The 15,505-nt window shown below is 40.3% G+C and overlaps 1 protein-coding gene across 1 annotated transcript; it reads right to left on the reverse strand.

Moving 5' to 3' along the window:
- Positions 1-5,371: 5,371 nt before the first annotated feature.
- Positions 5,372-14,103, reverse strand: LOC116320825 (prohibitin-2-like). The gene is made up of 10 exons (XM_031740548.2): positions 13,975-14,103; positions 13,028-13,160; positions 12,697-12,781; positions 11,607-11,686; positions 11,169-11,353; positions 10,847-10,976; positions 10,540-10,643; positions 10,105-10,182; positions 9,846-9,925; positions 5,372-6,186 (listed from the first exon to the last, which is right to left on the reverse strand). Exons 1-10 carry the CDS (start codon positions 13,993-13,995, stop codon positions 6,162-6,164), a joined length of 921 nt encoding a protein of 306 aa, XP_031596408.1. The 5' UTR covers positions 13,996-14,103; the 3' UTR covers positions 5,372-6,161.
- Between the last annotated feature and the right edge of the window lie 1,402 nt (positions 14,104-15,505).

The raw sequence follows: 15,505 nt of genomic DNA on the forward strand, positions 1-15,505 counted from the left end.
TATCGTTTCGTCTGTGTCACTGTTTCATCAGAGACATCCCAGAGGTCTTGGAGGTGGAGAAGAAATTCCAAATATGACCGATCAGGCTGGCTGCTGTTGACAATGTAAAAATAATAATATGGGCAATGTTTTCTTGGATCATTTTAAATACCAACAAATCATTGTTGCTGGTCTTTACTGCCACAACCTACCCTTTTCTAATGACCACCTGAGTGCCCCTCCAAGTCACAATCATGTAAACAGAGAAAACAATAAAGGTACCAAGCATTCTAACCAGTGGGTGGTATGAAGGAGGATGCAATTGATGTTTCTTATTGAGTAATTAATGTTTGATTTTAATTAGGGCTACAGAGTAATCCATCGATTAACCAAGAAATCAGATAAGAAATACTTTTGTCTTATTAATGAGCCTTGGGAAAGCTGGCCCCCCTGACCACAGTGGAAGCTATGCCTACACATGTGACCAGCCTGGGCCTCTCTGCACATTTGGCAACCTCTGATGGAGAGGACGGACTGTCCATACTTGACCTTAACGTTGTTGCTTCTGAAGTCTCATTAAACATTTTCTTTACGTCAAGCACATCAGCTTCCAGACCTTCAATCAACATAGCAATCTCCCAGTCCAGTCCATTACTCTGTCCTTGCTTTTTCTTTGTGGCAACCACTCCTCCCCCCTTGTCTGAATTTAATCTTTTCTTTTCAGATCACTGTTCAGAGGTGGCTGAGGGTTGTTGTGCTGTGGCTCATTTCTCCTTGGTGTCTTGTATTGTCGTATTTCTCCTTAGTTTATTTTGTCGCTCTAACTCAAGGGTAGCTGCCTCAATCTCAATCGAAACACATCAACAGGTGGCTTACCTGCTGCTTCTAGGCATTGCCAGGTGCAAGGATTACCATTTCTTTATTAACCAGAGTCATTTATACTGGGTCTTGTTATTACTGAATTAATGTTTTTGATACTACTGCTTTGACTTATTACACACGCATGTGTAAAAGACAACAATGCCCTCTTTCTTATTATTATATTTGCTGTGGATTGTGAAGACTAATATAGACCATCCAGTCACAAAAATGTCATCAAATACATATTATATAAATAATATACAATGATTACTGTCATATTGATAACAGAAAGCGAGAAAGACCAAGGCTGGTGGGTGAGCTCCATTTACTCACATCAGCAGAGAGAGCGTGGCACACTGTGATGTATAATAATTCAAATATCTCAATAAAAACAAACTCTGCTTTCAAGAAGAAAAATAACACAGGAGGGTTTTTAGCTCTGATTCGGTCTGGTCTCTAGTTTTTTCTACTTTCAACAAAAAATGTTGTTTGTTGAATACATTGACTTCATGATCTATAACCTATTAGTGACATATTGTGCTACCATGAGGAATAGATTTATACTGTCAAAAAAAAAAAAGCCTGGACAATTTAAAAAATATACTGGTCACCATGGTTGAAATGGGCTGCTATGATTGGTCAGAATTAGAATTAGCCCATGAAAATGTGATAAATATTTCCTTTAAAAATAAAGGAAAACACATTTAGTCCTTTCGTTAAAAGTTATACTTTTCAAATTAATTACACACCTCATGCTATCCCAGCTCCTACCTTTGCTTGACAGTGTGTAGAACAAAGCTGATGATACAGACTCCTGGAAAGCTTAAAAGTCAACCAAACACATCTAAAGTTTGATGGCTGTGACCAAAAAATGTAGTTGAGTCCCCAAAGCAGCTGTAAACCAGTGTGGTTATTATAGCAAACACAGCAGGCTTTTCTCAGTATGTCTTACTTTATAAACTACTTTATTGTGAGCAACATGAATGTTAACAGAGAATTTTGCTTGAGCACACTGCTCATTACAGTCACAGATTGCTGTCTGTAATAGTCTCATTATTTTTCTTTCTTTCTGTGTATGGTGATTTCTCCAAAATGAATACTCTGGTAGCTGGGATAGGCTCCAGCCCCCCGCGATCCTGATAAAGATAAGCATAAGAGAATGGATGGATGCATAATAAGTATCTTTGTTTTGAATTGTGCAGGGCTTGTCTGCATCTTACACTTGGTATAGGTGACGTGACCTGAACATAGGACAAGGACTATCAAAATAAAACAGGAAGCACAACAAATACTCAGACGTGGACAAAGACACAACCTTAATGCTGGGAACAGGGGGGCTAAAAACTAACAGGGGGGCCAAAAAGACTAAAAACTAGAACATAAGCACAAAACCATAAAGAAAACCAAAACTCAAAAAGACATGAACACTGGGTCACCACACCCAGGACCATGGCAATTCCTCTGCAGATGATCAGCTGCTTGACAATTACTCTGTCAACGATTTTTGAGATAAAAAGAAGCTTGGAGATTGACATATAGTAATTAGCTAAGACACCTGGGTCAAGTGATGGCTTTTTAAGTAATGCTTTAAATACTGCCAGCTGTAAGGTCTGTGGTACACAGACAATTATCGGTATTAGATAGGCTGATCATATTTAGGACTGAAACTTCATTATTGGCAGGACTTTTTTGAGCAGTCTTGTAGGAATGGGGTCTGAAAGACACATTGATGGTTTGGAGGAAGTAATTACTGAAGTTAACTCAGATCAACTGGAGGAAAAGAGTCTAAATGAATATCAATGCTACTGAAAGTAGCTGTACATAATTTTATGTCTGTGAGACGGTTATGAGTCATTTTTTCTGAAAATGTTATCTGGGAAGAAGTTCATGAAGTCATTACAAGTTTATGTTAAAGGGATGTTTGGCTAAAACAGTGCTCTGACTTTTTGTCAGCCTGGCTACAGTGCTGGAGAGAAACTTAGGGTTGTTCTTATTTTCTTCAATCAGTGATGAGTAGTAAGATGTTCTGGCTTTGTGAAGGGCTTTCTTATAAAGCAGCAAACTATTTCTAAATGATGATCTTCTAAATTTGTGATACGCCATTTTCTCTCCAGCTTACGATTTAGCTGCCAGCGAGTCAAGTACTTCTGATTTTAAGGCTCTATTGTTCACAGGACCTACAGTATCCAGTGTCATACATAAAATTATTAACAAGCTAATCGACCTCTGTTGGAGTAGCGTTCAGGTAGCTGCTCTGCTCTCTCAAATAGAGATATACATTTTTAGAGATATTTTATTTTTATTCTCCTGACTTTAGAGCAGTTTTCCACTTTCCTCAGTCCACTTTAAACGAGCTTTGGTCCACAGAGGATGGCTGTGTATATTTTTTTTATTGATTGCATATAATTATACTTTGAATTTGAAAGGTAAAAAATGGGTATCAGTGTTCTGCATTTGCTACTTACACATTTACATTGGCTGACTGCATTGATGTTAGTTTTACTCATAACTAGTAACGCACGCATTAATCACTGCTTCACAATTCCAGCCCCTATTTTCAGATCCATCCCACTTCCTTCCTCAAATCTCCTCTCCCTCTTCCACCATCACAGGATTTCTGTAATCCTATTTGAAATGGCGGATGAGACAAACATGGGAGGGAGGGAGAAGTGAAGCGCAGCAGAGGCTGCAGGGAAACCCAGAGTGGAGCTGCAGTGTAAAGTGGAGCTGGACTGACCTGACTGCTTTGAACACAGTTAACTTACTGAGAGTCAGCAACTTCAGCCGTGCCTGTTGAACCAACCATCCCACAACTGTGAAGCATAAGGATGGATTTTCCCTTTAAATAAAAAAAGCAAAACCATAATATGTAATGAAATCTAAAGCTTCTTTCTTTCACTGACATTCACTGGTCTTTGAGGGTCGAGCACGAAGCTGATGTTACATGAGCCATATGGTTGATTTCCAGTCCCAGTTAGCGTAAAGCTAGTTTAAGATTTAGAGTTTCGTACATTACCTTAAACACCTGATGTAACAATCTATGATGTAGCCCAACATGTGAACACACCCTGTTAACAGCATCACTGAAAAACGTCACCACAGTACTGCAAACTAACTAGTTTAGCCTGCAAAACTTTTTTTTTCATGCAAACTTTCAAAAGCACAAAATTAAGTTTTGAATTGTTTTTCCACAAAAACAATGCAGCAACACATTGTTTATAGATCTAATATCCAAATATAAACTAAAATAAATTAGAACATTATATGTAAGATTTGCTTTTTCAAATGATAAAGTTTCACTTCCTGAGCAGCCCTTACCTTTGAAAATAATCCATTTTACAGCTTCCTCCATCTCAGTGACATTTTTCTCAGTCACTGGGAAATACAGCAGCTGTCCATGAGCTAGCATATACACTTGTGACAAACTGCACAGATATACTTTATGGTGATGGTTGTTGAGCTCTTTAAAAAACTCCATCTGAAATTACCCTGCACTAAACCTAGCTGTTATAACTCCCTCTACTGCAAAGTCTGGAGGACACATGAAGGTAACACAAAGTATCAGCAGGGCAAACCACAGATTGACCCTCCAAATAAATCATAGGAATTTCTTCACAATTAACAATTAACTAAATCGGAGGAAGCAGTTCAATGTCAAGGTCTCCAAGGCCACGACAAAACCTCACTCTTACTAGAAAGTAAAGAAACACTATTGTCAAGATTGAAACCAAAACTATAATGCCTGCGCTCCTTGGCTGCCCACAAAACAGGACAGAAATGTGAATAAATAAAAATGTCAGAGAGCTCCTACCAAGCTTCTACTAATAAAGAAATTACCGTACCAAACAGCCAAACAAACAGGTCCCAAGATTTGTCGCCTTTATCACTTTAACTAAGTAACTAACTAGAAGTTTACCTAACTACTACTGCTACTACACACAGTATTAGTAGAGGGCAAATGGACAGAAGCACTTGCTGCTCTAGCTTTATATGCAGTTCAACAAATGATCCAAATACTGTTCAGCTGGTGTGGGAAACCTGAGAGAGTAGCTTTGTTTAAGAAAGGTCAGTGAATGCAACATTAACCTTCTTCTGGAGCACATTACCATCCAGAAAGGAGTATGCTCTCTGCAGTATGTATATGATTGCGTCATCTATTTCCAGATTGGATCTATGTGCAAACTGCTGGTCTCTGGTGGGCATACTCTTTCCTTCATCACACGCGATGTCAGGGCAAAACGCTGTAAACCTGACTCGGGAATCACACACAGCAGGCTGACACAGATCCTTAGAACCCACCAGGTCCTGAACTGCTGTAGTGCCTCCAGCTGTCCCAACTAGTAATAACAGTCAGTAACACCACAGGAGACATCCATCCATCCATCCATCCATCCATCGAACTCTTCCACTTCTCAGGGTCGCGGTCGGGCTGGAGCCAACGCTAGCTAGACAGCCTGTTGGCACTTGGGTATTTTGGTATATATAATAATATTATATATTAAGCAGTCTTACAACAAACCTTCCAGTAGGCTGTTTGATATTGCATTTTCCTTTTATTTTCCTTTTCTTTAACAGTTGTAGTCAAATCTGTGGAGCCTGCATGTTGTCCCAGCGCTTGTGTAGGTTCTCTCCGACTTCCTCTCACAGTCCCATCACATGCATGAGTTGCATTTCCTGGCAATCCTAAATTGGCCACAGGTGTGAATATGAGGTTGTCTGCCTCTCTGTGTTAACCCTGCAGTTAACTTTTGACAGTTGGTCAGTAGAGTGGTGTAACTAATAGAAATGAGAACTTTTTCTAATAAAATTTATTAACGCACAAGATGGTCTGCCAGCAGCAGTGGCTACATTATTAACTCACACACATAGCCAAATACGTGTAGATGGAGCTAACATTCTCATGTCATAGCTGTAAGAAGAAACAGGAACATTTATTGATAAAATGTGTGTAAAACGAACATCGGCAGCCAAACTAGACAAGCGGCTCGGACGTTTCAGGCCAATGAGCTCCTCCTGACAGAAGTCTCTGATCTTCTTAAGTATCCATATGTACTGTTGCATAAATCCGTCAACACAAAAGGCTCTATTTAAACTGGATTTTGATCTTTTCTTCAACAAATCTGTTAGACTTATTCAATGTGGATTTTAATAACGTCCCCTTTGTACATCACTAGACAATTCATTGATGAAAGTCACTCCGACACATGAGATAATTAAAACAAGAAAACCATAAAGAAATCAAGTTTCCAGTCATGTACGTTGATTTTTCCAGTAGCACAAAGCAAAATCAACTGCCTTTGCAAGAGCTCGTGTCCTCTTCATCACTTCTTTGCACCCATTGTCATACTGAAAAACAAGGGAACACCACATCAGCTTACACTGTTACACACGGTTAAACTCACACTCACAACTCTGCTGTCCAGCACAACACCGTTCAAATTTCATGTTATCAGGAGTGGAAATAAACTCAGTGGTACAACACAGAAATGGAATTTAACAACCTTGTTGAAAAAGCTGAGTCAGAAGAAAAGTACAACACAGAGCAGAGACCAGATCTTTTAGCGATGAAAAGGCAATAAATATTAAACATTTCACGTATTAAATTTAGTTGAACTAAATCTGTATTTACAAAAAAAAGGCACAAGTTTCAGATACGACGCAGATGTGAAGCCCATTAGCTGTTTTCCTGCTTATGTGCTGTGGACAAAATAAAGACTGAAGATAAAAAATTTTAAAAAGTGTTCATACATTTTATGTTCATACAAGTAGTTTGTGTTTTTATTTGGTACTATATAAAACTAATGACCGCTGCCAGTCCTGACCTCTCGAACTGAGTTCAAGGTCATTGTGTGTTATTGCATTTACAAACTTCCGTGTGCATGCTGCCCACCTGCCTGGGTGACGACCAGGGATGGGCAGTAACATCACTGTAATCCAATTACTTTTTTCAAGTAGCGAGTAAAGTAAGGGATTACTATTGCAAAAAAGTAATTAGATTACTGTTATATGGGCTCAAAATGTGGTCATAAATATTTTGTACTTGTAAATCAGTTTTGTATGTGTAAAAAGAATTTGTGCGTGCGTAAAAAAGATTTGTATGTGTAAAAAAGATTTGTGTGTGTGTAAAAAAGATTTGTATTTGTAAAAAGAATTTGTGCGTGCGTAAAAAGATTTGTATGTGTAAAAAGAATTTGTGCATGCGTAAAAAGATTTGTATGTGTAAAAAGATTTGTGTGTGGACTTAGCCAAAAACCCCCTGCAAGTTACAAGTACGAATTTTGACCCTATTTTTTCTTCCTGTCATCTGATTGGTCAATGTCATGTCAATCACAAATGTAACAATCCAATCAGAGGACAGATGGGTTTGGCTGTCGGAGGGCACTTTTTGAACTGCAGGTCCTTGAAGGAATAAATGCCCTTTTACATGCCAACCCAGCGTTTTCCTTCCTCACCACAAAGGAAAACAGTCTGTGGTCGTCCGAGTTTGGTGATTTTTGTGTCACAGGTCTACGTGCTTTATACAGGGACTTCCACAGGCTTTTCAACAGCGCTGCGGACCGCGGGGGGGCAGTGTTTTGGAAATGACAGTCTTCATTACAAAGCTTTCTTCGTTATGAATTAGCATACATGTTTTTATTGAACATTTGAAGAACTAGCAAAAAAAAACAGAAACTGTTGTAGAGGACATAAAGTCAGAGATAGAAACGACAAGGAGCAGGTGCATCTAGTACAGGTAGAGCTGCTGCAAAACCCACAGAGCTCAGCAGCCAGCGCAACAAATTCTGGATCCTTTGCTTTTAGTTAGCAGTTAGCATTAGCAGCACATCCTGCGTCTGATGTGAAAGGACCTTTATGCTGCGCACTGTGACTCACAGCAATGGTCCCGGGTCAGCCCTGACTTTGTGTTAAACTAATCCTAAAGTAATAATGGTATTTCTAACCACTGACATACCACAACTTTATCCTTTCAACAGCTGCTGAAAGTAAGGGGACCTAGCTGCTATCGGATATTTATATAGAGATCCTCCAGCTTCAAACTGTATTACCCTTCAAGGACCTGCAGTTCAAAAAGTGCCCTCCGACAGCCAACCCCATCTGTTCTCTGATTGGATTGTTACATTTGTGATTGACATGACATTGACCAATCAGATGACAGGAAGAAAAATAGGGTCAAAATTCGTACTTGTAACTTGCAGGGGGGTTTTTGGCTAAGTCCACACACAAATCTTTTTTACACATACAAATCTTTTTTACGCATGCACAAATTCTTTTTACACATACAAATCTTTTTTACGCACGCACAAATTCTTTTTACAAATACAAATCTTTTTTACGCACGCACAAATTCTTTTTACACATACAAATCCTGATTTACAAGTACAAAACTGATTTACAAGTACAAAATATTTATGACCACATTTTGAGCCCATACTGTTACTTTCCCGTAAGCACGCTGCGTTACTAAACCGCGATTTTGTTTGTGAGAGTGTCTCATGACAATGACGTATGAGCGCGCGACATCCGTGGCAGCAACAGACGTGTTTAGACCAACGATGGATAATATAGAGTGCAGGAGAGAGTACGACCATGCAGCGTTTAAAGCTTTTAAAGTACTGACATTACTTTGAGTTTGATTCTGTAAAAAGTGACAAAAGCATTAGTGTCCGCTGTACACACTGCGTGGGAGGAAAACTTCTTTCTACAACGAAAAATTAAACTCCAAATCTGAGCAAGCACCGAGCATGCTGTCACGGGAATGTGAAATTAACAGAGAAACGCCCGTATTCCCCCACTGACAAGACCGCTGCAGCAAACCTGCGACGGCCCCACTCCTGCTAAACAGGTGACAATAGATTTAAGGGGACAGGACTCAGTGCCGCCGAATCTTTGATTTTATACATTTTTTGCTGTGTTTTACTTTCATCTATTTGAAAGAGTGTAAACTGTTTTATTTTATATGATGGAATATGCAAAAAAAAATAGAATTGGGCTGAAAGGTCTGTTGCTTTATTACATATTCAGGTTGCGCATCATGTTTTTCAAAAGTAAGTGATAAAGTAACTAATTACTTTTGAAAATAAGTCATCAGTAAAGTAATGGGATTACTCTCTTGGAGGAGTAATCAGTAATTAGTAACTAATTACTATTTTCAACACTGGTGACAACATAACCCCAACAGCCTTTCACAGCTGACGGGGTAAAAAGTGCCATGCTTTGGTGGAGAGGTGTGTTTGAGGGATTTTTGTTTAGAACGGTTTGTTTTTGAAAAGTTACAATAAAGACCAGAACTTTAATAATGTAAAAGCTCATCCGGCTCACAATCCCTCATCATTCATAGGTCAGCGCCCGTAAAACAACTTTGAGCACAGTTTGGGGGGAAACCATTAGGTGATCGTCACATGCAAGTTTTGCTAAAATGTGAAAAAGACTCTACGAAGAGCAGCAGCTGAACTGTGCACAGACGGACACTGGACGCCTCAACATGGCACGAGTCCACGAGTCCTTCAGCTGGATGAGCTAAAAAGTAAAGACTGTGCTTTGTTTAATAAACTAATAAAAGTGAATTTAGTGAAGGCAATAATGTTGCGATTGAATTTATGTTGATGCCAGTAGGATATTTTACAGGACAAGAAACACTGTATAAACTTTCTGTTAAAGTGATGTAGATTAAGACGGAGGTTCACAGGGATCTGGCTGCTTTACTCACTGAAATGTAAAGTGTTGTTTCGCTTTGTAACTACTGAGCCATGTGCAGTCTGCTGATTGTGTGCAGATACCAATAAAACTGAACGTGGAAGTTGAGCTTCAGCCTCCAATCGTGGAAACTAAAAGAGGATGCAGTGTCCTTTGAAGTGATGCAGGTGGAAATGAGCTGATAGCGAAATCTGGTACAAAACTGGTAATCTGTGCATGGTCCGAGTAATAAAATGAAACAATGAAGCGATGCAGACATTTGTGTGTTGGCCTGTGTGTTTGCGAGTGACAGAGACTGTGCGTAAACCTACTTGTTAAAAAGTGCCTGGTCTTGTAGGTTTAGGACCAAACTGTCAGCGTTAAGATACACCTTGTTCTGAGATGATGCCACCTGGAAGCAGACACAGCAATTATCAGTCACCTCCCAATGTTGGGAGTTAAAGTCTACATTTTCACCTCGGGGAGGAATTCTGCTGATTACTCAAAAGCCAGAACATGCATTTCAGGGATTTTACTGAGCATCAAGACAAAACGGAAACTAAGCCACAGGCAATAAAGGAGCGTACTGACCGTCTTAGCAATGTTCTGTGCCGCTCTGATTCTCCTCAGCTTCAGGTAACCAGGATTCTTAGTCACTGCTTGGCCGAGCTGAAGGAAACAGTTTGTTTTTAGACTATTAACGACATTCATACAATATGACAAGAAATAATGCAGAGGTAGAGAATGATTACTTTTAATTGTTCTCTATGGATATTTACGTTTCTCACAGTTCATTCTCAGCACTTGTTTTGCTGTCTGACTCAGGTTACATACATGTGTGAAACCGTAAAGGTTTCAGGTACAACATCCCTACTTCCAGTTTGCGTGGAAAACACACTTGCATAATAGAGAACAACTTTATTTCTTGGCTGACGTGTAACAACAGAAAAACAGTAGAGCAGCATTTTGTTGTGCAGTAATAACTGCTGCTAACACTGCATTGAGACCACGTCAGTGTCTGCTTACCATTTTAGCAGCTTCAGCCTCTCCTTCAGCCTGGATGATCTTCTGTCGCTGATCTTGTTTGGCTTTCTCCACATAGAACTGGGCCCTCTGGGCCTCTTGCTGAGCTACACACACACACACGCACACACAGTTACACTTTAAGACAACAGATGTGGTCAATGCAACCCAAGCAGCCACATTTACTTCAGATACAATAATGAAAACTATGGCAACAGCATTTTTGCTGTTTCTTGCTCCAGTGATGCTAATGACAGACTGGAGCAGTCTGAATCACTGTTTGATAACAGTGTGGTATACTGAGCCTTACCAACTTGCTTAGCTTCCACAGCAGCAGTGTATTGGCTGCTGAAACTCAGCTCAGTAATGGCGACATCATCGAGAATGATGTTGAAGTCTTTGGCCCTTTCAAATAGCTCCCTGCGCACCAGCAGAGACACCTAAACGATACACACCAACACAAGTATGATCTGCACGGTGTGTCAGCTTAGTGGAACGACTGAATCTACAGTTGGATCAGCTGATTATTATATTTACTGTTCTGGATCAACTTATCAATGCTGATTACAGTAACTGGCCAACAGGAAAAAAAATGAATCCCCCCCCCCATCAGTGCGAAGGTGCCGCAGTACCTGTGCTCTCTGTGTGATGAGCTGGGAGGCATTAAACTTTGCTACCACAGACTTGAGGATCTCGTTGACAATCGACGGGAGGACTCTCTCATCATAGTCCTTCCCCAGCCGTTGGTACATGGCGGGCAAGTTGGATGCTATGGGTCTGGACAACACCCGCACTCCTATATTCACCATCTGCAGATCTACATACAAACATGCGCACACCAAAAATGACTGAATGGTTTCTTTGCCACCTCCAACAAGTTTTGTTATATTTGGCTTTTTAACTTTGAACTTAAAACAAATCTTTTGCCTCAGTTATTATACTGGCACATCAATACATTCATCAGCAGCTGTCTCAAGCACAAGCTAGATCACTACTACAAATAACAAAAAAAGAATCGAGATAGAGAGTGTGTGACAGAGAGAGAGTGAGAAAGCCCCCATGTTTGTTACCTTTGCTTCCAGTCAAAGAGGAGATTTTTCTGGGTTTAGCTCTGATATCATAGATGATAGGGTACTGGAACCAGGGGATCCTACAAAAGATTTATAAGTCATAGCAAAGCTGATCAAGATTTCGAAGCATACTCACATTTAAGTTATTAATGACTTAGATATCATGTGCTGTGATCACCTTTAATATTCTTAATTCAACCTAACCTTTTTTTTAAAGGTAATGTCTTGACCTTAGCACAGAGCTCACAGCCCATTTCATGTCTTTATTATATTATTTTATATTATATTGTGTTATATTATTTTATATTATGTTATTTGATTAGATGAGTGGCTGAGGTTGAGAAACAACACACATACCATAGGACCCAACACAGCATGCTGATTTGTGGCCACCTGCCCAGTTCCCACCATTTTTTTTTTATTTTTTTTTAAACTGTGGCTCCTCTCCTGCACTGCTGCAGTACTAAAGCCAATGGTTTTCTTGGAGTTCTTTAAACCAAAGACTTAAAGGCATCAGTACAGCTGGGCCATGAGCCTACACAGAGCTTTGTAGTCACATGCTCTAACTATTTACTGTCACCAGGGGGCAGCATCAAAAATCTGTAGAACCAGCCAAGAAGACCAAAGTCCAAACCTAAAGCGCTAAAGTGGAACCGAGTGTGCTTCTCATCTTCTTCACATTTTTTCCTGCACTTCTCCCCTTTACAGTCAAAGCTGGTGTCCGTTCCTTTTCAGGCACACTTGTCAATCAATCAGCATTTAACCTATGCATAGCAAATGCTGCTGGGATACGAGCTGTTGGTTTTTTGGAGGACTGCATACAAGGACATCTGTGTAAGTTGCACACCCAGAATCCTTCACTCTGCCTAGTCATGCAACTCTCAAACAAACATAAAAGTGGTTTGGAAACTGCTTTGGGTGTGATCAGGCAAAGTGACTCACAAAAATAATAGTAAAAAGTTGGGCTTTTTTAATGAACTAAGAGTTGGATTCTCAGGGAATATTTAGGGAGAATTAATTTAATTGTGCTGAGTGCAAAATCTGTATCATTAGTCAATTTATTATGCCTCGACACTAGCTGTAACTCTACCTGAAATGTAGCCCTTCAGCCAGAACCGTGTCCATCTGCACCCCTCCGATCCTGTTGAAGATGATGGCTCTGTGACCACCCTCCACTGCTCTCACAAACACACACACACGCAATATTATATTAGCATGACTGAAGTTTTGAAACCTTGCCTTGTCACCATCTTTCACTCGATCATAAGTACAGTAGTACAGTTCTAGTACACAGCACGTGATTCATCATTAAAGTAAGGTTTCTAAACAGGTCTTCAGATCTATTTCTGTAAATCACCATCGCATTACTCAGGCCGCCACATATTTAAAGCATGGTGTAAAAACCCCACATGTGTGTTTACCTGTGTAGGTGGCTTCTTTAATGCCATATGCCAATGCACCAGCTCCAAGCAGCAGTTTCAGTCCTAATCCGGCCCCTCTGCCACCAGATGAGGACATCCGACCAGCCAGATCCCTCAGGTGCTGGATGAACCGCTGCAGTTTGTGTTTGTATGTGGTGGCGAGAGTGCAACAACAAAAATACAATCAGTATCTTGGTGCGGTTTATGGTTTATGTCAGGTGTAATTTTTCTCATTTATCATTTAGCTGATGAAGCTATGATGGTGCACTGGTTAGCACCATCACCTCGCAGCACAAAGGTTGTGGATTTGAACGTAAGGCTCTGTGCGTGGAGTCCGCATGTTCTCCTCCTACAGCCTAAACACATGCACGCCAGACGGGTTTTCATACACATGGATGTGGACATGAATATTGGCTGTGTCTGTGTTAGCTCTGTGATGGATGTGGGACCTGTCCACGGTGGATCACTGCCTTCCGCCCACTGTTAGCTGACATTGGCATGTTTAGGTAGTTAAGAAAAACGATGAATGCTTGAAAACCATATGTGGTAGTAGAGAAGAAACCCGCAGAAACAAGGTCTAACAGTAGCTTGTGGGCAGGTTTGCCTGTATAGGCCAGTTCAGGTTACCCTACCTACTAACCTACTAACAGAAGGTCAGCTACATGTAATCTCATGATATTGCCTACAGTGTGAAACATCTGCCTCACCGCGGAACGTCGCCCTGTCCCACTATCTCCTGCCCTCACCTGTATCGTGTAAAGCCTACTAAATCACATACAGCAGTTGTCGCTGCTAACCGCGATGTTAGTGAACTACATCGAAACTAGCAAAGCAGCTCAATCTGATGGAGCATGCTAACCAGTCACATTAGTGCCAGATAAACACGTCGCACAAAAATAAAGATCATGCTGTCTTCATTCAAAACCAGTCACATTTCAAACACTTACATTTGGCTCCTTATTCGCCATGTTTTAAACGTCAAAGCCCAAGGTCGACACAGATGGAACCCCTCCGCGTGGGCCGCAAACTACACTGGGACATGTAGTCCTCTTTTTCTTCGGCGTTTGACGTCATAAAAGCATTCTTACAGAAGTACTGCTGCCCCCTGGAGGTCTCAGTTAGAAAATCCAGCCGTCATTTATCATTTACCCAAACAACGTTTGAGTTTCTTCTGCTTGCTGTGTGATCATTTTTTTCTTTTATCCCACAGTGGATCATCTCACCCTGTCCCTAGCATGTGCTTTTTCCTCTTTTCCTGCCTCTCAGCTCCATCTTCATCATCCTTTTTCTGATTAATCCACTCTCCCTCCTCTGCACATGTCCAAACCATCTCAACCTCGTCTCTCTCACTTTTTCTCCAAACTGCTCAGCCTGAGCCGTCCCTCTAAAGGACTCGGTTCTAACCCTGTCCCTCCTGCTCACTCATAATGAAGATCTGAACATCTTCAGCTCTGCTTTCCGTCTTTGTTTCAGTGCCGCTGTCTCCAAACCATACATCATAGCAGGTCTCACTACCATCTTGTAATCCTTCCCTTTCTCTCTTGCTGCTATCCCTCTGTCACAAATAAACACTGAAGACGACCTACAGTATATTAAGTACATTTCTAAACATAATTGTTCAAACCATAAAAACTTATTTGTTTTTTAAAATTAGGAGTGGTAGATTTTCTGTGCTCCTTCATTTAATTACAGGACATACGATCACACCAAAATTGCTATGGCAATCTTTTTTAAAGAGGTTTTTAAAAGATACATAAATATTTGTAAAATTGCTGTGAAAATTTAAAAAAAAAAAAGTCAGCATATGGTAAAACACTGTTATGGAGGGTTAAAGATCAGGTGCACCACTGATCTGGTGCCCCGTTTCACCTAACCAAATCACAATAATATATATGCATGAAATATGGTTTTAAATTTTAATTTTGAGCCTCTGAAAATGGAGGATTGTATAGAAACAGTTAATGCATCATTTTTTATAAGACTGACTTCTGTTTTTATACTTAAGCTTTGCTCTCAAACTCTTAAACACCTCTGACTCTACAGCTCAGAGAATCTCCAACTGTCAGCAGCAGGTTGTGTTCAGAGCGCCACATTTCACTGATTCTTTTATTTACAGCAGGTTTTAAGTACATTATAGATTCTCCGCTGGGTGAATAGGTGTCATATGTGCAGCTGGTAAAACAGAACCTTACTAAAACTGCTGAATGAAGCTCAAACTCCACATCGCAGCTTTACTCTGCTGGAAGAACAGCTACCAGAACAGAGGAAACACCAAGAATAATTGTTCAACCAATCAAATTAATTTCAATTTAATCTGCATGAAACTGAAGAGATTTCCACATCGTCAGTGCACTTAACACCTGGACACATGGTGGGTTGTTGACACTCGGGCGAAGAGAGAAGCTGAGCTGTCAACTGTCAAGGTGGTGTGGGAAGCTGCTGGACACAATCAAATGTCCAGTGTGGATGTACAGGAAC

Source organism: Oreochromis aureus, linkage group 17, assembly GCF_013358895.1.
Source record: "Oreochromis aureus strain Israel breed Guangdong linkage group 17, ZZ_aureus, whole genome shotgun sequence".
Classification (NCBI taxonomy): Eukaryota; Metazoa; Chordata; class Actinopteri; order Cichliformes; family Cichlidae; genus Oreochromis; species Oreochromis aureus.